The sequence below is a fragment of the Canis lupus genome, chromosome 18, assembly GCF_011100685.1.
Source record: "Canis lupus familiaris isolate Mischka breed German Shepherd chromosome 18, alternate assembly UU_Cfam_GSD_1.0, whole genome shotgun sequence".
Classification (NCBI taxonomy): domain Eukaryota; kingdom Metazoa; phylum Chordata; class Mammalia; order Carnivora; family Canidae; genus Canis; species Canis lupus.
In genome coordinates, this window is record NC_049239.1 from 38,255,905 (window position 1) to 38,278,143 (window position 22,239).

At 37.6% G+C, this 22,239-nt stretch overlaps 1 protein-coding gene across 1 annotated transcript in view; it reads left to right on the top strand.

The window, feature by feature from the left end:
- Positions 1 to 1,739: 1,739 nt before the first annotated feature.
- The window catches only part of LPXN (leupaxin), a 35,381-nt gene continuing 14,881 nt past the window's right edge, over positions 1,740 to 22,239 (top strand). Inside the window, exons 1-4 of the mRNA XM_038563189.1 lie at positions 1,740 to 1,940; positions 7,603 to 7,760; positions 13,121 to 13,167; positions 21,708 to 21,807. Coding sequence (XP_038419117.1) covers positions 1,928 to 1,940; positions 7,603 to 7,760; positions 13,121 to 13,167; positions 21,708 to 21,807 — 318 coding nt within the window. The 5' untranslated portion in view covers positions 1,740 to 1,927. The remainder of the gene's footprint in view (positions 1,941 to 7,602; positions 7,761 to 13,120; positions 13,168 to 21,707; positions 21,808 to 22,239) is intronic.

Below are 22,239 nucleotides of genomic sequence, written 5' to 3' on the forward strand. Positions count from 1 at the left end.
CTAGATGTCGGTGCCCAGTAGCTGGCGTAGGGTGCTTTGACCTGGCTGCGGTCCCAGGGCTGCGGCGGGGGGGGGGGGGGGGGGGGGTCCTGTTAGCGTGATTCTGCGACCTACTCAGAAACCAAAGGCCTCCTTCGTGCCTCTTGCCTCGAAACCACTCGGCTTCTGTGGTTTTAAATGTTTCTGCTGCACAGGAAGCACAGTCAGAGCAGCAGCTTTGTCAGAAATTACTTTTATGTCCACCAGCGCGTGCAGCTAAATTATCCTAATGCGTCAAATGGGAGTTTTCCATTTGTTTTCCAGGTTGCATTCCACGACAGCAGTGGGCCTCCAGCATGCCTTCATTTCTTCCTTTCATGCACTAAAATCAAAGAGTGGTTCTTACCCCTGGAAAAATGAAGCATCTGGGGCTTACACACACACACAGCCCTCGCCCCCCAAGCGGATGAAAACAAGACCTGGGGATCCAATTCTAAATTTCACATTAATCATTCATTTTAAGCTGCAGATGGAGTCTAATATTTGCAAGCCAAGTGCTGAAGTGCAGTTTTCCTTTCAGTGTTTTGGCTCAGTTACCACTTAAGATTCGGCAAATGTCTTATATTCGCCATCGAGTATTTTGCACTTTCAACGGGACTAGTGGCATTTCAGTTGTAAAAGCTGTATGGATTGGTGTGGATGGGAATTTGTTTCAAATCCATTTGGACTTTTGGAACAGCACTGACATCCAATGGCTGCTCAAAGTAATGCAGAGTGGGAATCTCCTTTTGATTAAAAAAAAAAAATCTTAACATCACAGGGGAATGGAAGAATGAATGATTCCTTTACATCAACGTAAAAAAAGACCTCAGTGTTGGAGAGGAAAGATCACAGGCACTGAAACTAAATCTGGATTATAATAAATAGCAAAGCTATCTGTAATTCTGTTATCTTTAGCAACTTACTATCCCTTGAATATATTTCACCACTGGTAAAAATGGAAGTAATATTATGTTTCAGAGGGCCATAATTATAGTTCTTTACATACTGCTTTCTCATAATAAGCCTATTGTAAATGCTTTATTTCATTTGACGTGGATAAAAAATCACAGCGATAAAAAAAGGTGAAAGTCAATCTCAGGATCCCTTTTCAGAGAAACTGCTATTAGGCAACATTACTAGGCAGAAATTGTGCTTCCTGAGACATCTGCAGCTTGACACCTTGTGTCTGGTCTTCCGGTTTTATTCTTCATGATCACTATAGTTGTGTTTTAGACCCCAGAAATAACCAAGTCCTGAAAAAATCCCAATGTGACTGCTACTCTGCCCTACTTTTAATGGATTTGCACTCTATTCAAGGAAGCTGGTAAGCATAATTTCTGAATCAGTAAATAAACAAAGATAGCAAAATGAATTGGGTGCTGGTTAACTCTGATAGAAATTTTATGAAGGAAACTTGCTTCCACAGTCATGGCTTCACACACACATTCACACCCAGATAGCAGGTTTTCTGATGCACAGTCACAGTGCCATAGACCCACATTGGGGAACAACGCAAGTGCAAATCTGTGGTCCCATGAATTCAAGATGAATCCTGACGCATAGTAGGTGCTCAATTTTTTTCGAAGTTAATTTCGAATCTTTATCACCCTGGCCAATGCACTAACAGAACTCAAATCCTTCTATGCACTTTATATGTCCCATTTTCAAAACCCTAACTTACCAAAAAAAAAAAAAAAAAAAAAAAAAAAAGCAAGAAAGAAAAAAAAAAGGAAAAGAAACTCACCGAATCAAAAGAGAGGAAGTGCTAGGCAAATACAGGAACCAAAAAGGGTTATAGAGGCAGCTTCACGCTGTCTCATTCAGTTCCTTTGTGGTCCTCTTGTTCAGCACATGCCAAAGCAGTTCCTCACAACCTGTGGGACCAGAGCATCTTGGGTGTGTGACGATGGAAGAGTTGGGTGAGTGAGGGCCATCTTGGAGGAGAAACTCCCGAGGGAATGAAGACTTGGCTGCCATCTCTGTGTGGTGGGGTGTACTTCAAGCCAGAGGGAGGGTGGTGCTGGAAGATTTTGTTTCCACTTCTCTCCTGACCTCAGCCCAACCAAGAGTGAAGCAGGAGGAACTATGATTGTTTTGGGGAACTCTGGGTTCACTCTGCAGCGGCACAAATAGGCGGAGAGATTGGTGCTCACCAGGGGAAACTTTGCACACATATTTTTGGATTGACTTATGATTGAGATCGTCATTTTATTATGAGTATTTGCCCCTCGGGGGCTGTTGCTGGTCATAGGGTGGTCGCATAGTTGGCACCTGCAGATTTGTGATTTAGGAAGAAAAAAAAGAAAAAAAGGAGAGGGATAAAGGGGGTATTACGAGGAGAAGAAATGGACCAGAAGAACGAGAATGAGGCATCTGTAAATGTTGGAGAAAGGCCAGGGTGGTTTCATTTGTTCCATGGTTTAGTGTTAAATCAAGGAGAATTAGTGCTTAAAACTCCAGTGATTCTGTTGCTAAGCTTTTTAGTCAGAGGAATTCTGAAGGAACAGATTACTATGGCCTACAAATATGATACTCTTTCCATTTCAAACAATTAAAACCAGCAGTGAAACAATTGGCCACATTGCTCGGAGAGATCTCTGATTCCCAGTCTTTGGAGTAATGGAAGGTTTGTCATTCTTGGGATTCATTCCTTTTCCTTTGCTGACGTTTGTTGCTGGCATCCTTACTAATACTGAGTCACTAACATTTTACTCAATTTCCAAGCTGTATTAATTCCAGAGTGTCCTGGGTTTTTGTATGTTTGGGGTATGTCGAAAGTGGGAACAACTATAAGCACATCTTGTGTATTGTCTTTTTTTGTTGTTAGTTGTTTAGAGGGTAATTTGAGAGCTAGAGGAGCAGAGAAAGGAAGATAGGCAAATTACAGGAGGGAAGAGATGTTAATGAAGATTTATTAAATATAAATAAATAAATACTGAATTGTTTTAAAGGTAAAGTCTATTTTGATGCATGGGGTCGAACATGTTTTGGATTTGGAGTAGAATCCAGATTCTTAGCCTGCGTGAGAGTCGAGGACGTTCACCTTTCTGCCTGAGTTCTAATCCAGCTCACTAGAATCTAGCCCTTCTTTCTTATTTTAGCGATACCTAATGGTTTTCATGCAGCTAATTCAGAAGGAAAGTAATACTTATTTAGTGACTTAAACTAAAACTTGACATTTTTACATATATTAATCATGTTAGTGTCTGAAACAACTCTTTGAAATGGGTATTATCCATTTTTTTTTCAATGAAAAAACTGAGAAAAACAATAACTGTGTTCAGTATCACTCGCAGGAGCCCCTGACACCAGAACTGATTAAGCTACAAGGCATTCTCCCATTTTAGTGCGTTGGCTCAGGTGTTCCAACCCATAGAACAACCCAGATAATTAGAAAATTAAAAATTAGATTTGCAGAGTTTTGCACTGCTTGCATAGGATGAACAGTAGATAAATCTGGTCCAGAGATGTGGAAAGTACCAAGTTGCCTGGAAGGTAACATTCATATAATATATCTGGGCAGCTGAACCTCAACTGTTTCTTTAGATTGTCAACAGCTCAGTAATTACCCAAAAGACTTAGAGTGGGTCTTTCTTCTCTGCTGCAGAGGAATATGGTGGAAGACAGGTCAGCAAAGGCAAGCGGATATTTCCTTTTTGCAGTACTTCCTCTAACATTGGTGGTTTGTTTCTACCCAGAAGTTTTACCTAAACCTTCATTACTCGGAGATGCTAGATAAAGGGGAACCTGAGGCAGACTCTGGCTCTGATTGAAATCACCCCAATCCTTTGAGCTATCCCAAGGCCACACTTTCTTCCTTTCGTGTCGACGTGATTTGATTTCTGCAGATGAAGGGCTATAGGGAAGGACTACAGAGTTTTCCATCTAATATTGCCCCCGCCCCCACCCCTCATAATCCCACATTTGTCATACTGAAATTAGTCATCTGCAAATTACGGAATCTGGCAGAAAGCAAGATAATCTGGGGTGTTGGTGTTATGTGCGCCTCTAGGAAACAGGAAGAGAAAGGCCTGTTAACTCATGACCCAGGGGGGAGAGTTTCACTAAATTTGGTTCACTGATTAGTAACCTTCTACTCTTAGAGATATGGTCTGCTTCTCTTAGAGAGGGTCTCCCCTCTCCCCTAATCTTTACTGTCAGTGTCTTTTTATTTTGAGTCCAAGAAGATCCATGACTTCTTGTTAGAGCAAAGCTTAGACAACTGAAAAGGGCTGTATCTTAATAGAGGGATACAGAATAAAAATTTGGAACCCAGAAATTGGCATTCAATCTGGCTAGTAACGCTAAGGGAAAACAAGTTTTTCTTTCTCTTTCTACATTAGTTTCCTCTTTTTTTTTCTTCTTTTTAAGGACCTTTAATTATGAGGAATTTAAAAATATGTAAAAGTAAATAGTTTAATGAAATCTATAGTCATCAATCAGCTTCAGCAGTCAACTCTTTTTTTTTTTTTTTTTTTTTTTTTTTTTTGGTGGCAAAACCGGTATTTTCATTCTATGTGGAAGGCATGTAAATTGCTGGATTTTTGAGAAGATCATGTGGCATTTTCTGCTACAATAAAATGTATTCATATCATTTGGTTCAGAAAATACACTTTAAAAAAAAATAAATAAATAAAAGAAAAAAAAGAAAATCCACTTTTAGGAATTTATCCTACAAAAATCCTCTTCTAAATATATAAACATGTATGCTTAAAAATTAATTGTGGCAATACTTGTAACACTGAAAAATTACAAAAGTGAAACACCAAAAATATTGGAAACCTGAAAATGACCACATCTCTACCAACGGAAGAAAAGATAGCTATATATAAAAATATATATATTTTTTAAAGATTTTATTTATTCATGAGAGACACACAGAGAGACTGGGAAGCAGAGACATAGGCAGAGGGAGAAATAGGCCCCATGCAGAGAGCCCGATGCGGGACTCTATCCCGGGGCTCCGGGATCACACCCTGAGCTGAAGGCAGACTCAACCACTGAGCCACCCAGGCATCCTCAAGGTATCTATATTTGAGTAGAGGGTACTTTGAAACAATGAAATATCTCACAGATCTAAAGAGAAGTAAAGAAGCTTTCTTTGTAGTGATAATAATATGTCCAAGATACATGAAGTGAGAAAATATCTTGCAACAAAGTTGTAATTGTTTTGTGAAAAAATATGTAAGTATATATATGCACCCTCAAATCAATGAAAATATAAATATAAAATATTCATAATATTTTTTGTATATTTTTAATGGAGTTCAATTTGCCAACATGTAACACCCAGTGCTCATTACCCAGTCACCCCATCCCCCTGCCCACCTCCCCTTGTTCATTTCCCAGAGTTTCCAGAGTCTCTCACATTTTGTCACCGTCTCTGATTTTTCCCACTCATTTTCTCTCCTTTCCCCTATGATCCCTTTCACTACAGGTCTAGATATATTTTCCACTTCTAGATTCCCTTCAACATACTCAATTTAATTTTGGAGATATACAAGATATGTTTTTTTGTTTTGTGTTTTTTGTTTTCTCTGCCTCATTTTGTTTTACAAGGGCGGAAATTAATACCTTCTAAAACATGACCAGCATGCGCCTAGAACCAAGTGGTATACCGTGCTGGTTCATTCTGTGAGATTATATTCTCTCTTCATTCCCACATTCCTTCATGCCCCCCTCTTTTATCTCATTTATGTTTTTGTGGTCATTTATGTTTTTGTGGCCCTCTACAAGTATTTTTGTTTTATATAAATTTGGGACTGAGCATCTTCTAACATACAGAACAATACACTCAGAACCAAGAGGATCACCCTCTAAGACCCCTCAGGTAGACTACATTCTCCCTCCACTATAACTTCATCACCACCACCATCTCCCAATCCCGCCCTTTTTTTTCTTCTCTTTTCTTTTTCTTTTTTCTTTCTTTTCCTCTTTATTTTTGCTTTTTTCTCTTTTTTCCTTTTTCTTCTTCTTCTTTGGGATTCTTGGCCTTTTATTTTTTATTACTTTGTTTTAAAATTTGTTTTTCACTTTAGTGGTCCTTTTGTTTTATTTTGTTCTGATCTTTGTTTTCATTTTTGGTCTCTGACCTTATTGGAATCATCTAGGGTGAAATTTACTTAGGTTGTCATTGATAATTCTCGACTGAGCCCGCTCATACAGCCACTCTCTTGACCAATCTTACCTCATTATACACCCACTTATATCTTTCACTCCTGTATTATCTTAATGCAGTATCAGATATTATATCATGTTCATTGGTAAGCATTTCCCCATAGCCCTTCATCTGCAGAAATCAAATAATGTCAAATAATATAATCCACTGTTTTGCAAACTCTTAAAAACCATCACCTGTGGCAAAAATTCCAGTAGAGATCCACTAGTGGGCATCAACCCACAATTAGAAAAAAAATGTAATAGAATCTCCTCGTTATGTAGATGAAAAAACAACTTCAGAGAAGAGCAGATCGTGCCAAGATGGTCCTGAAAATCCACATGAAGATGGAGACTGGCATTTTTGACGTGAAGCTAGTGTAGGGGCTGGGATCAGATAGCCAAGGGTCAGACAAAGTCTGCATCAGTAGCAGTGTGCCTTAAACTATGTATTTGTCTTTTCTTTTCTTTTCTTTTCTTTTCTTTTCTTTTCTTTTCTTTTCTTTTCTTTTCTTTTCTTTCTTTTTCTTTTCTTTCAGAGAGAGAGGGTAGGTAGAGGGAGAAAGAGACTCTTAGGCAGGCTTCACAGGGCTCAATCTCACAACCCTGAAATCATGACCTGAGCTAAAATCAAGAATGAGACGCTTAACTGACTGGGCCACCCAAGAACCCCTGTCTCTTTCTTGATCTACAAAATAAGGATAATAATACCACCTGCCTTAAAGTATTAGGATGACTAAATGAAATATATAACCTCCTGAGCATAGTGCCTGTAATGTGTACATTTTTATTATTAATTTCATCACAACAGAAAAGTGATAGTGTGATACTTGTCGAGTGCATAGGTTTTTCCTAAGAAAACCACAGGAGAAACAAGTCTCAAGTATTTGGATTGCAACATCCTCTTGTTTGATTTTGCAATATCTGTTTTTTCCCTGATCCCTTTTTCTCCCCTATATATCCTAAAAAACAGAATACATATACTTTGTTTTAAAATTTTTGATACATGCTTGGGACACAAGAAAACATAATCAGGGTTAAGAATAAACATTACTGTCCTGGTGCATTTAGAAAAGTTGTAATTACTTATTTCGTATTGGAGATCTTTGTGGGCAACCCACCCTAAACAAATGATAAAAATTAATACCCTGCAATATAAGAAGTCAAATGCTTGAGTGATGCTGTGAAATTGGATGCAACCATAGGAAATAGGTCACAGTATGTGGAGGCACTATACATCTTTTGGGAGAATAGACCACATTCTTGAAGAAAAGTAAGGAGTAAGGGAAGATATTTGAAGGTAGCCTTCACCCAAAAAAGAAGGAGGTAAATGGAGGCACAGGGGGGACATTTAGGGGGAAATCATCCTAGAGGAAGAATATTTCCATGTTCCATATTATGATTCTCTTGTGTCTTATAATACAGATGCCTTATTGGAGGAATTGGAGCGATCCACCCTCCAGGACAGTGATGAATCCTCCAACCCAGATCCTCTTCCCCTGGATCAGCACTCCAGAAAGGAGAGTAACCTTGCTGAGACTTCAGAGACTGTTTCAGTTCAGAATGATCCAAGTCCCTTGCCGGTAACTTTTCATTTATTGGAGTACCTTGAACATACATGTTTGAGTGCCTTTCTGAGAATTAATTGTATCTTACGTAAAATGATGTGAAAGGAGAATCATGTATCCTGGAAAGAGAAAGAAAAATCCCTTTGTGATAACTTGAAGGTGGGGTTTTTGGAAAGGAGAATTGAGAAAATCATCATAGAAGAATAAGCCTTTGAGAACTGAACTTTTTCTAATGAAGGCATGGTAATATAGTATTCCCTAATTTACTTGGAATATTTTGATATGACTCTCTGGGTATCAGAGTTGCATGTTGCAGTTTAACTGGAATGGCACTCACCAAGACCGAGGGGCACCTGGACAAGGCCAAGTGACAGCTCAGACAAGTCTTTTCAGGGTGACTTCTTAAGGTCACAACTTTCTAGATCTCTGTTGAATGTGTTAGAAAACTCAATTATTAGTGTACCTACAGATGATGAAGCTCTAGAAAACCAACACAAACAAACTAAACTCATAAGAGATTGTATATAAAAAAAAAACAGAAATCCAGTTTATTATTTTCTGGTTAGAGCCAAAACCATTCAAGTAGAACAGAGAATAGTATTTGCTGATACGTATATTCCCTTCCTGTTGGTAGGTCTACATGAATCTACTTTATAATTGGGCAGTTGCTTGATGAGAATGGAATTAATGTAAGAGGAATTAAGTACATACTCTTTGTATACAGTGTTTTGATCTCTGATATTGTGATTCCTGCTTGTATACTTGGTGTGAAATCACAGGTTGCATGGACCTGAAAGTTTGAGCCTATGGTTCATTTCATATTTGACTGTTCTTTCCTCCAACTATATATAAATGGTTTTTAAGGATGCACGTTTATTTCTCTCATAGGACGCTATTGTCTTTTCTCTTCAATGCAAGATCATAGCCAAAGGCTCCAAGTTGGTTTGCTACCCTTCTCCCCTGCCTTTTATTTTCAGAGTAGCAGCCAGAGTGATCCTGTAAAACTTGGATCATGTTATTCCTCTGCTGAGAACCCTCTCTGTGAATTTCCATCTTCAATTGAAGTAAAAGCCGCGTTCTTTACACTGACCTTAGTGGGGTGACTCTACATCTTGGTTCACTTGGAAGAGTCCTGGGTTTTTGCTTGTTTTCTCAATATCCTATTATTGGATTTGCCATTTACCCTAAATTTTCCATATTTTGTGAAGTTTTCTTGTTAGTACTTACACCCTCATGAATTGATAGACCTCCATTTGGTTCTTTTGCTTTTTTCCAACATCTCATCTAGTAGCATGTGAAATATATTCACTGAACAGATTCTAACTTTATTATGGCTAAATCCAAAAGGTGGCTAATGATAACTCATTTCTTTTATCCCTGATCCTGTTCAGACAGATTCTAACTGGCAAGCACCCTTTCAGGGATAATATGCAGGTTGCTGGTTGTTAAAACTAAGAGCTTAAGCACAGTCAAGGACAGTCAACTCCTCTGATCTTGGGTGGTAGCAGGAAAAAAATTGTTTTTTTAAAATATTTTATTTATTCATCACACATACACACACACACAGGCAGAGACACAGGCAGAGGGAAAAGCAGGCTCCATGAAGGGAGCCCGATGAGGGACTCAATCCTGGGACTCCAGGATCATGCCCTGGGCCAAAGGCAGGCGCCAAACCACTGAGCCACCCAGGGATCCCAGCAGGAAAATTTTTGAGGCTTTTCGCATAGCTGGCCACTAGGTATACCACCACTCGTGCTCAAGAGGTGCATGGAGCCTCCTCAGAGTCAGAAAAAAATATGGGAAACTCTGGCTTGATGTCCCACAAATTATGTTTAGGAAAAAGAGGCTAAGCATTGTGGCCATTGAGTGTAGTATAATCTAAATGCTCTTGGTAAAGCAGTTTTGTCCTTAACTATATATGTAAAGCCATTGCTATTTATTTTATTATTTGGCAATGCTTTTGTTTTTGTAGTAGATGCTTTTAGCAACATTGGCTCAAAACAAAACCACATCCAAAATCCAAAATTACATGTTTAATTTTCTCAAGAAATTGATGACGAATGTATTATTTGCACAAAATACCTGCCAACATTTCCTGGCAACCATGGAGGCAAGTGGAGATGTTACTGCCCCTCAGAAGACAGGAAGACACAACTATGGTTAAGAAGCATCAGCCTCCCCTTCATAAGTTAATAGTTTAAGAAGTGTGTGCCCAATGATTTAGCATGTACAGGAGGTGTGTTCACATGTCATGGTGAAGCACACCTTTCCATCTGGAACAAGTGACACCCCTACATTGGTTTTTGTTCATTTTCAGCTTCAAGGTATCTTGTACTTTTAACTAAAGTAAACTTGACGATTGAATTGACTCCTTTGGCAAACCAGCAGATAATGTCAGTTTTACACCTGTGCCACCTGAGTTAGAAAACTTGTTAATTCCAAAAGCTTTCATTTTTTTCATCCAACTGAAAGGATCGAAATAAAGCATTTGGAAATTCATTCTGTCAAAAATGAAACATTGGGTATTATTAATGTCATTGTAAATTTAGTTGAAAAAGTTCAACATTGAAGACGAAGTGAGGGTTTTTGGGGAGGTTTTGGGGGTTTGGGGGTGATAATAGGAATACAGATTTTGTTTGGGCACAGAATTATGTATGGCCAAAAAAATGTTCTTTACAGACTTAAAAATCTAGGAAGCAGAAACGTGCTTCGAATTGGTTGTGATGTCCACAAAATTCATGACTGCATCTAAACAAGCTCCAGGATTTCACCAATCAAAATAGAAACTGCAAATGTCAAAATTTACAAATATATTCTTACATAATCAGAGTACATATATATAACTCATCTACAAAGCTCTTGTGACCGAAGCTGGTGTTGAATACAGAAACATTTCAGCATGGTTGCATCTGCTTTTTCTCTGTTTTGCCTGTCAGCCATCAGATTTTAGAAATGCCCAAGCCTTTGAAAAAATCACTTTGTAAAGCAACTTAAATATAGGTTGCATTATGTGCAAAATCAGTCAGAAATATTTAATCAAATTATTCAATGAATGTAGCATGAAAATTGGGCTTTTGAAGCTTTTAGCAAGTTTCAATTATGTAAAACAAAGCTTGCAAAAAGGAAGGAGCTCAAATGTCTCTTGACAAAAGCTGGGGAGGAATTGAACAAGTTAAAAGATGAGAGCTCAAATGGCTTAATTACCTAATTTGAAAATTGTGCTTTGGAAAAATCTTGCCTTTGATGGAGTTTCTAATTTTAATTGGATAAATTTATATTCTCCACCAGAATAGGATGAAATTGTGAAGGCCTATGATTTTGCAGTATCTACATTTGGCAAAATGTTAAAAAAGAATCACGAATAGAGACAATTTAAGAGCGAATCTTGTAAAAATATTGTTGAAGAAAGGTGCTCTAGATGGAGCAGAAATACAGCACCTGTGAAAATATTGGGGCAGAAATATTTATAGGTTTTAATATGAGAAACAATTGAGAATATCCTCCACTTAGTAGAATTTGCCCTAAATTTAGAGGATCAGCAGTAGCAGGAGTAGGAGTATTTTCTCAATTAAAAAAATTATGGGTTACAGAGAAGCATCAGTTAAAAGTGTCAACAACTTCAAAATATATTAACCATAAAATGCAGCGCTGTGGAAGTTTGCAATTTTATTTAAAAATATGGAAATAATAAAATCATATTAAAAAAGACATTTTTCTGAAAAATTTCCATATTACAGCATGAGACAATGGCTAAGTAACCAATTAAAGTATATGAATCTATATCAAGAGCAGTTATTTACTGTGCTGTTTAAAAATGTTCAAATAATTAATATAAAAAGGTTTTTTTTTTTTTTTAAATTAATGTTTAGGGGCACCTGGTGGCTTAGTAGATTAAGCATCCGATTCTTGATTTTGGCTCAGGTCATGATCTCAGGGTCATGAGGTCAGGCCCCACATTAGAAACTCTATGCTCAGTGGGGAGTCAGCTTGAGATTTTCTCTCCTCCTTCCTCTGCACCTCCCCTGCGTGCACTGTTTCTAAAATAAGTAAATAAATCTTTAAAAATTAATGTTTATAGCTGCATGTCATTTAAATATATTCTAGAAAATTTTATTTTGAAAATAAGTTTTCAACAGAATTATCTTATAGGTCCATTAGTATAAGAAAGTCAAATTTTTGGTCAATAAATACATATTTAGGGCAGCCCCGGTGGCGCAGCGGTTTAGCACCGCCTGCAGCCCAGGGCGTGATCCTGGAGACCCGGGATCGAGTCCCACGTCAGGCTTTCTGTGTGGTGCCTGCTTCTCCCTCTGCCTGTGTCTCTGCCTCACTCTCTCTCTCTCTCTCTCTCTCTCTCTCTCTGTCTCTATGAATAAATAAAAATAAAATAAAATCTTTAAAAAAATAAATAAATACATATTTAAAAAAATTATATAGTATTCATTATTTTTGGTACCCTTCCTCGTTCACTTTCAAGAACATCCCATTTTGAACAATGAATTTTATGTTCACTCTACCCACTTGCTCTGGTCCCTGTTACTCCCATCCCAGTCTTACCAATCCACTGTGCAGGCTACCCTGGTCTCCTTTCTGTTCCACAGGGTGCTGGCTACCTGGACCATGGTCCCCCTGATAATCTGGCTACTTCCCTCACCTTCTAGGAGTCCTCACTCAAGTGCCCCCTTCTCAGTGAGTCCTTCCCGGACCCATATATTTTTAATTGCCATCTCTACCCCATTTCCTATCTCCCACCCCCACCCCCATCCCCGATGAGTTCTTCTTAATTTGTTTACACCTATTTCTTACCACCACAATATAAAGACCAGGGTAGACGATTTTTGTATGTTCATTTAGTTTTGTTTTTTGACTGCTGCATTTCCCTGGCCCTGGCACAGACAGGCAGTCAATAAATATTGGTTCAATAACTGAATCAGTTGCTGGTCAACAACTACCCTTTGGAGACACTCATTATTATTATTATTATTATTATTATTATTATTATTATTAATTTTGTATGTTAAATTTAGTCATGTTATAGTCTTTCCCTAGACACCATCCTATCTAGCTAACGGGCTTTGTTCTGATTCATTTTGTTTGTTTTATGGTTCCTATGTGAGTACGTTCAACTTCTTTGTGTCAGTGCTCTTAGGGCAGGGAGAGGGACACTATTATTTGTTCACATTGCCGACTGCTCTACTTAGAATGTGGCCTTTTGCTGTGGCATGGCTGGTATTCCTCTATCTTGTGCAAGAAGATCTCAGAGATATGCTAGTTATCAGTCCCATTTAGAAACTAAAAACATCCTCTAATTCTGGGTGTAGATTAGTGCCGACATTCTACTAACAGGATTCATTCTTTTCTCTCACATATTTTAGGTGCAGCTTGTATATACTACACATATCCAGGAGTGCAATATCTACAGGTATGTCTTTCATTAAATACTTTTTAAAAATTGAAGTTATTAAATGATTGTTATCAGTCCATGTTTGGACAACAAGTTGCTTTTGCATATATTCATTATTAGAACTCTTCCTCCTCCTGTTTCCTTTTTTTTTTTTTTCCTCCTCCTGTTTCCATAAGTGTCTGAACAGAGGTGGAATTCTGCTGAACTCACTTGGCAGTTTCTTGGGGTATGTGTAGCTTCTAGATGGGTTATCCAGGCTGGTGGGCTCTGTTCTTTCCTTCAGCACCCGAAAAAAAAGTGTAAATAGTTTGAGTCACCACACGTGTTTTGTCCAGGCTACTCTAAATAGCATGCTCCAGTTCGTGGAAGAGGAAACACCTAGTGAAATTTCAGCAAGATGCCAACAAAACCAGAGCTAGGATCAGGGTCAAACCAAGACAAGAGAGAATCTGCAGAAGACTAACAAATATATACTTCTAATGAATCTGTACTTCTTCTTTCTATATCTGCTCAAGATTAATTTAGCTGGTGGGGAATTTCCTTTTAAAAACATTGCATATTGAAACAGATCCACTTACAAAAGCATTTCTGCTGGCCAAGGCTGCTTTTCTTGTTCTCTCTTCAGGTAATTTTTAAAAAACCAGACAGCTTTCTGGGGAACAAATTGAAGGGCTTAACATATTAAAAGGGAAACAGGATAGTGAAGGCTCATGCTTGGTAAAGAGTACCACACCATACCTTATTTGGTTCTAGAATTGCAGCCAATAGTGCTCACACATGACACCAAATAAGTGAAGGACGTGTGTTATCACGAAGTCTTTTTATAACTTCCCACCTGATGACACTTTCTGCTTTGATGGGAGCAAGGCCAATTTATTAATATCATTGCCAGTTTATTCCAGTTCCAGCAGAGTGCCTGGGGGGATGTCCCCTAGACCATGCTGTCTATCCTTCTTGTGCAAAAAAACAAAAAACAAACAAAAACCACAAGCAAACCCACAAAACAGTGCCTGGTGCACATAGGCTTTCAGTAAATATTGGTTTTTAAAAGCTAGGAAACCAAGACTTCAAGAGAAATATTAGTGAATACAGGAACCTAGAACATAAAAAACCGGCATGACCAACAGCGATTTTCCTGTATATCTGGCATTGTGATCAACTGATGGCATGCCAGTGTGGCATGCCAGTCTTTGATCTTTTTCCCATCAGACCCATTTCTTTCTCTTTTCTTGCTCTGCTCTGTGTTCCAGGGGAGCTGACCCCTGTCAGTTGGGTTTTCCAGGCTCAGGATGAGTTGGCTTTTGCTGGCTTTGACCAATGGGAGGTACTATGCAGGCAGAGCCTGGAGGGCGAAAGCAGGGCAAGTCAGGACATTTCCTGCCCTAGTCTCTCTCCATAGAGTCTCATCCGGTCAGCAGTCACACACCTCCTTTATGGCTTCAGCTGGAGCAGGGCCGGTCTGCTGTGGTTCCAGCTTGTGCCTATCCACTTTGGCCCCTGCCTTTTCAGAACTTTGCCTTTTCTTTCTTTTCCTTTCTTGTCTTTTTTCTTTTTTCTCTTTTCTTTTCTTCTCCTCCCCTTCCTTTTCTTTCTTTTCTTTTTTCTTTTCCTCTCCTCCCTTCCCCTCCCCTCCCCTTTTCTTTTCTTTTTGTCCCTTTGGCCTAATGCCTACCTACTGTGGCTAATCTCTGAATTACCTCAATACCTTCTGTTTGTTTCTTTAGTTCTGCCATCACCTGTGTAATCAAATTTCTGGATTAAATTCCTTCTGCTTACTCCCAGCATATTTGCATTTTCCTGAGTGGGCCTTGACTGATACACCTCCCCAAGTACTGAATGCTACTTGCCATGCCAATCTGTGTGGGACATTGATAGGAAATCCAGGTGGCCTGGTAAATATGTAATAGACTGATACAAATCCCTGTGGCTGGTGTAACTCAGAGCTGATAAGGCTCGTAGATATAGATAGAGCCTGAGACTCAGAAACGAGATTCCTATATTCTGCTCCCCCATTTCCTCTGGCTTGCTTCAATGAACTGAACATTGCTCTCAACCTTGAAACTGTGTTCAGTACTAGTGAGTATAGTGATAACATTTCTAATGTAGTTATATATCGATAGCAATATGAACAATAATTTAGAAATGTATGTATGAACAAAAATAATTTTGGTAAGAACAAGGAGAAAAAATTCATAAAAACATTGCCGAAGAATGAACAGGGGAAAACTGCAGCACCATGAAGTCCCTCCTGTGAGAGTCTGTATTCTCTTAAACACATCTCTTGTATTTGTATGTTATTAAGGTCTCTGACACATGAATTAAACTGTTGCTTGTGACATAGCAAAGCACTTTGACCATCTTCAAGAGGTGAGGGGACAAATCAAAGAGGCTCTGGTTTTGAGGTTCCTCTCTTTATAGGAACACTTCCTGTAGTGATGTAATCACCAACTCTTCAAGGCCTTTCCATTCTTATTTAGAATATTATATTATTGGCTCAGTTACTATTAGGGTATCACAAAAATAATGTTTCTCTTTCCATACTGCTCTAGGAGTCGTGCTAAAAATCAGTAAGAATCTTTTTGAATAAGCACAAGGATGCCCCAACAGTGAGATGGACAGGTTTCTAGAATTATACAGAACCATATAAGAAGCTACATTTATTTTACACTGGGAAACAGAGCAGAGAATGTGCTGACAGTCCTGTTGCCTTTTGTACTTTTAAAGACACACACCTGTGGCAGCAATGACTAAGGGATTGTGATCCAAATGTGTTATGAGTGGGCAGTCCCGGTGGCCCAGTGTGTTTAGCGCTGCCTGCAGCCCAGGGTGTGATCCTGGGATCAAGTCCCATGTCAGGCTCTCCTCCCTCTGTCTGTGTCTCTGTCTCTATGGATAAACAAATAAAATCTTAGGAAAAAAAAAAACAAAACCCAAAAGTGTTGTGAAGAGCTTCCCTGCACTTTCTTGGAAGCCTCTAAGGACCAAATCAAACACTTGCATACCTGACCATTTTTGTTCCTAGATTAAACAATGATAAAAAAAAAAATATATATATATATAGTATATATATATATATGCCTGGCAGGAGGCCATGTTGTACCTAAAAGACAAAAATTTTTTTTTTCTTCAGAGGGGAAGGTGTCCACTTCCTCCTATATTGTTCTTATAGTTAAATACTCAAACATAAGTAAGTTGGTAGTGGGACATATTATACCCAAATGACAGTCTTTTTATCCTTAAGAGAGGAAGGGATCTTCCTTTTACTTTTTTGCTGGTTGGTAAATACACAAAAGTAAGTAAAGTAGTACATCTGTGTTTTCCTTTTTGAATATATATTTAGTGGAAGACTTAAAATATTTGATTTTATTTATGGCTTTGTGTGTGTGTGCATAAGAGAGGGTGTGTCAGAGTCAGTTTGATGGGTTGTTAGCTAAGCTTAGTGTTGATTACAAATATTACTTCAGAGTCAGCTACCATATTATTCAGTGATCCTTCTTAAAATTTACTCTATGGAGTTAATCAATCAAATATGGGTGAAAATATTTGTTTACTGTATTATAACAATGAAATTCAGAACAATCTATGTGACTAATGATGAATGGTTTAATTATGGTACATTCTACATTTGAAAGCTGTATAGTCTTTAAACGTCATTTTGGAGTATAGTTTAGTGTGGTACTGGAGAACATAGGCTTTGCAGTCTGTAGGCCCAAACTCTCTTATTTACTGGTTATATTACATAGAGCAAAGCTTTTTACTTTATAAGTCTCAGTTTTTTCTTTTGAGGGATGACAATACCTAGCCCTTAAGGTTGTTATAAGGACTTAAAGAGAACATGTGTAAAACTCTTTATGGAGAGTCTGGCATAGGGTGGGCAACAAGCGCTAGCTATGAAGACAAAGCTGAATAAGAAAATAGATAAATATATGGGAAAATGTTCACTTTAAAACATGAAAAAAAAGTCATTCTAATTTTCCAGAATTAGGAATTAGGCACAATCAGAAGGGCCTAATGTTATAAGCAAGCCAACAGGTCCAGAGTGATTAATTGCTTCTTAAAAGGAAGCATGTGTGTGATTTTAATTTTTTCTTTGTATTTCTATGCAGTTAAAATTTTTCTTTACTTATATTAATTTTATATTTACCCTTTTAATAGTAAAAATAGCTTTAATAATTCAGAAATATACAGAGTAAAAAGTTAGACCACCTCCCTTAGTTAGACCACCTCCTATCTCCTAATCGCTAGCCCCGTAGGTTAACTGCTGTCAGATGTGTCTCCTTATAGACTTTTGTGTGTGCAAATTCACACTTATGTATCTGTGCTTGCAAATTTAGGTGAATGGAAGGATAGTTTTCATATTGTTGTGGGCTTTGCTTTTTTAAGTTAACAATGTATCTTAGAAATCTTTGTACATCATAAATCTATGTCTGCATTCTTTTTAGCAACTGCATGGCATGCTGTAGCATATATCTGCAACTTATTTAATTATATGTCCATTTATTTTATTTTTAATTTGTTCATAAAGGCTGTACTTTTTTATGTTTTAGGGAATATACTTGTATATATACCTTTGTATATGTATCTCCAGTTTTTTTGTAGGATAGAAACTGGAAATGAAATTGCTGAATCCAAAGATATATGCATTTGAAATATTGATAGATACTGCCTTGCAAAGGATTTAATAAATTTACATAGCTATCTATGATGTATGTAAATGTGTAAATGTATGTGTGTATGATAATCCTGACTTTTGTTGCCAACATTGCCTGTTATCAGTCTTTCAGATTTTTGAATAATGGGTAAAAATTGGTATCTCACTATTTAATTTGCATATTAAAGATTGAGCTTAAACCTATTTTATATAGTGATAAACACTCAAATTTCTTTTTTTGAAACTTACTTTTTTTTACTTTTTTTCTTTTAATCCTTAGAGCATGTTTCTATTAGCTTGCTTTATTGATTTGTAGACTTTAATATTTGAATGTTATTTATGTTTTAAATATTTATGTATGTTTAAATTTTTTTGAGATTATTGATACATTTTCTTTTTTGCCTTCACGTTAGTTTTATGCCTTTCCTAGGAAAGTCTTCATCACCCCAAATTATAAAAAAATGTCCTCCATTTTCTTCTAGTACTTCTATGCTTAAACATATTTCTTTGATTCATTTAAAACTTATTCATGTGTAGAGTTTGTTAAAGATCTAAATTTATTGTGTTTCAAATGGGTTGTGATGCATTTTGTGTCTAATAGTCTGTTTCTGATGATTTGAAATGCTACATTTAGCATATGCAAAATTCTCATGGTTCAGGAGTCTGTTTCTAGGCTTTCTCTCTGTTCCATTCCTTTGATCTATTTGTCTGTTTCTTTACCAACATCACACAAATTTTATTGTCACTTTATACGAGAGCACATCCATTGAGACAGGTCTTCCCTCTTCATCTCTTTTTTTCCCCACCCAAATTACCTTGAGTGTTCTAGCCCATGAATTTTAGCATCAGCTTATTAATAAACTTGAATAATTCTATTAGTATTTCTATATGAATTATATTGAATTTATGGTTTAATGAGAGAAACTGATACCATATTATGCATCATCATTTATGTGTGTCTTGTATGTCTGCCGGTGGGTTTTTCTTCATAGAAGTCTTAACATTTCTTGTTAGAATTATTCTTTAATATTTTATCATTTTTTGGTTGGTAGTTTGAATATGTTCCTTTTTCCCAGTGGATTTTTGAATTGGCTATTACTGGTATATAGGAAAGATATTATTTCATTTTATTCTTTTTAAATTTTTAAAAATTAATGAATTAATTCTAAAATTTTAAGTAGGCTCTGTGCTCAGTGTGGGGCTTGAACTCACAATCCCAAGATCAAGAGTCACATGCTCAGGGGCCCCTGGGTGGCTCAGTTGGTTAAGTGTCTGGCTCTGGATTTGGCTCAGGTCATGATCTCAGACCTCATATGGCTCCAGGCTGAGTGTGGAGCCTGCTTAAGATTCTCTCTCCCTCTGTGCCTCCTGCTCTCTTCCCACCCCTGCTCCCCCCATACGCCTGCCCGAGCTCATGCTCCTGCACATGCTCTTTCTTAAAAATAAATAAATAGATAGATAAATAAATAAATAAATAAATAAATAATAAATAAAAATGAGAAGAGTGTCTTGCTCTACCCACTGAAACAGCCAGGCAACCCTGTGTTTTATTCTTGTATCTAATAGCCATCCTGATATTTTCTATACCTTCTAATAATTATCCAATCATTTATCTTACATTTTCCAGGTAAGTGATCATACCATCTATTTAAAAGAGAAAATAGAAATGAGAATGCTTTGTCTTTTTCTAATATATAAATCTCTTATTTTTATTTTTAAATGCATTCGATAATGCAGTCTGCAGTAATATTGCAGACCAGCAATGATAGTAGGTAGGATCCTTGTCCTCCTCTGCTCTCTTTTTTTTAAGATTGTATTTATTTTATTTTAGATGGAGGGGAGGGGCAAAGGGATAAGGAGAGAAGCTTAAGCAGACTTCCTGCTGAGCACAGAGCTTTTCTTTTAATTAGAAATGTGTTTAGTACTTGACCATTAAATATGAGGTTCATTATAGGTTTCTTATATTTTATCAGGTTATGAAACTTCTTTTCCTCGATCTTCAATAACAGGAATGGTGGTGAAGTTTGTTTCCTACTGCTTTTTAGGACCTATCAATATGTTTTTAAAGCTTTTCTCTATTCTTCAGTATAATGATTTATAGTAATCCTTTTCCTAATGCTGAACCGTGCTTTAAAGACTGGCATAACACTATGTAGCCAGGATGTTTTTAAAACATATTTTTGCTGTTTTTATTATACTTCCTTCTTCCCCCTTCACACCCACACACGTACACACATGCACTGTTCTCTCTTTGTCTGATTATAGTATTGTGTTTCTGTGATATTTATAGAACTTATTTGGTGATTTTCCATATTTTCTATATCCTTGAAATTTACACAATGCATCCCAAAAAATCAGTTTCTATTTGTTTTCTGTTCAATAATTTATGCTTTTAGTCCTTCTGTTTAATTACTTTAGTGTATTTTTTTTTGAGATTTTTAAGTTGGCTGTTTTGTTTATTTGTGTCTAGTATCTTATTTTTCAATACGCACTTGAGTCCATTTATTATTTTCTCCCTTTAATAACCTACTGCTTTTCACTCTGAAGGGTATGTGTGTGTATATGTGCTTTCATTGCTATTTCTAAATGGTTGAAAATTCAGTTTATATTTTTTCTCCATCACAAGAATTATTTGGAAGTGCTTTATTTTTTCTTCAGCAGGTAAATTTCTTATGATCAATTTGCACTTTCATTAAAGCAATAGAAGAATATGATCTGTAGGATTTACTTCTTAGAATTTATTGAGCTTTATCCTGTGCTCTCTTGCAGTTTATTTACTAATAATTGGGCAAGTGTTTGAATAGACTCTGTATTCTGTTTCTTGGGCCCAACTTTTATTCATCAGTGTATTCACAATTATGTGAATGTAAAACCGACACCATGTACATTGTCTAAACTCTGTCAGTGGTCTTTTCCTATAAAGAACAGACAGTAAATATTTTAGGCTTTGCAGACCACAGGGTCTCTGCTGAAACCATCCAACTCTGTAAGAAAGCAGCAGTATGTCAGTGAATGGCCATGGCCACATTTGGCCTGTGGACCTTAGTTTGCTGATGCTTGCTCTTTATTCTTACTTGGTTTTTATCTTTCTTTCGCCTGATAGTGAAAGAAGGTGTAATACTTTATAATTTAAACAGAACGCTTTGAAAATAAAAAAAATGTATATTTGGCCATTGTCTTAAAGGTCTTTTTTTTATTAAGATTTTGTTTATTTGACAGAGAGAGAGAGAGAGAGCTAGCACAAGCAGGGGGAGGGGCAAGCAGAGAGAGGGAGGAGCAGGGACCCTGATGTGGGGCTTGATCCCATGGATCATGGGATCATGACCTAAGCTGAAGGCAGACACTCAACCAACTGAACCACCCAGGTGCCCCTCAAAGGCTTTTTTAGAACCTGCTTTGCACCTGGCTGTTGGGGGAGACGGTCTTGCCAGCTACCCATCCAGCACCTTTCTTTCTTTTTTTTTTTTTTTAATTTTTTATTTATTTATTTATGATAGTCACAGAGAGAGAGAGAGAGAGAGAGAGAGGCAGAGACATAGGCAGAGGGAGAAGCAGGCTCCATGCACCGGCAGCCCGACGTGGGATTCGATCCCGGGTCTCCAGGATCGCGCCCTGGGCCAAAGGCAGGCGCCAAACCGCTGCGCCACCCAGGGGTCCCCAGCACCTTTCTTCATGCACTTGAGAACAATGGTCAGTTTTTGAGATGACCAGAACCAAGTCATAGAGACAAAAGACCGAAAGACCTTGTTCAGATTTTTAGTCCACTACCGATTTTTAAATACTCTCTTTCTCTAGTTTTTACTCACATCTAAGGGGTTAATAGTCAAAACTGCTTTTTCTGGTATTTTATGTGTGACTGAATATTTATCTGAGTTTTGATGTGTTAGGATTCTTTTTCTCCCTGTAGTGAAGTCCAAGAGCCAAAGAAAACACCACATCCTCCTAAAACATCAGCAGCTGCTCAGCTGGATGAGCTCATGGCCCACCTGTGTGAGATGCAGACCCAGGTGAGCACAGTTCCTGGGTGTGTCTCCTTGGAGCTCAGCTATGCCATCTGCTTTTAGAACTCTTGGTTGTCATTCGTTTTTCCCAGACTAAATTTAATTCAGTGGGTGAGCTCAACTTTGTGTTATGTGTTATCTGGACACAAGAGATAATACGATGCAGGCTCTGATCTCAAGGAGTATAGAATGTGCTTGGTAAAATGAAGCAGAAGCCTGTGTAACATCCAGAGACTAAAACACAGATGGTTTATCAAAATATGTGCAGCAAACATTAGGAATGTGGAGATGGGATGTGGGATGGACTCTGAAGAATGGAAAGGGTTTGGACATAAAGAGATAAGAGCAGAGGCCATTCCAGTTGGCATGAGCTGTGAGGGCACAGGCATCTAACGTGCGATGAAATGTGGCAGGACCGTTAGAGACCTGCCTGAGTCA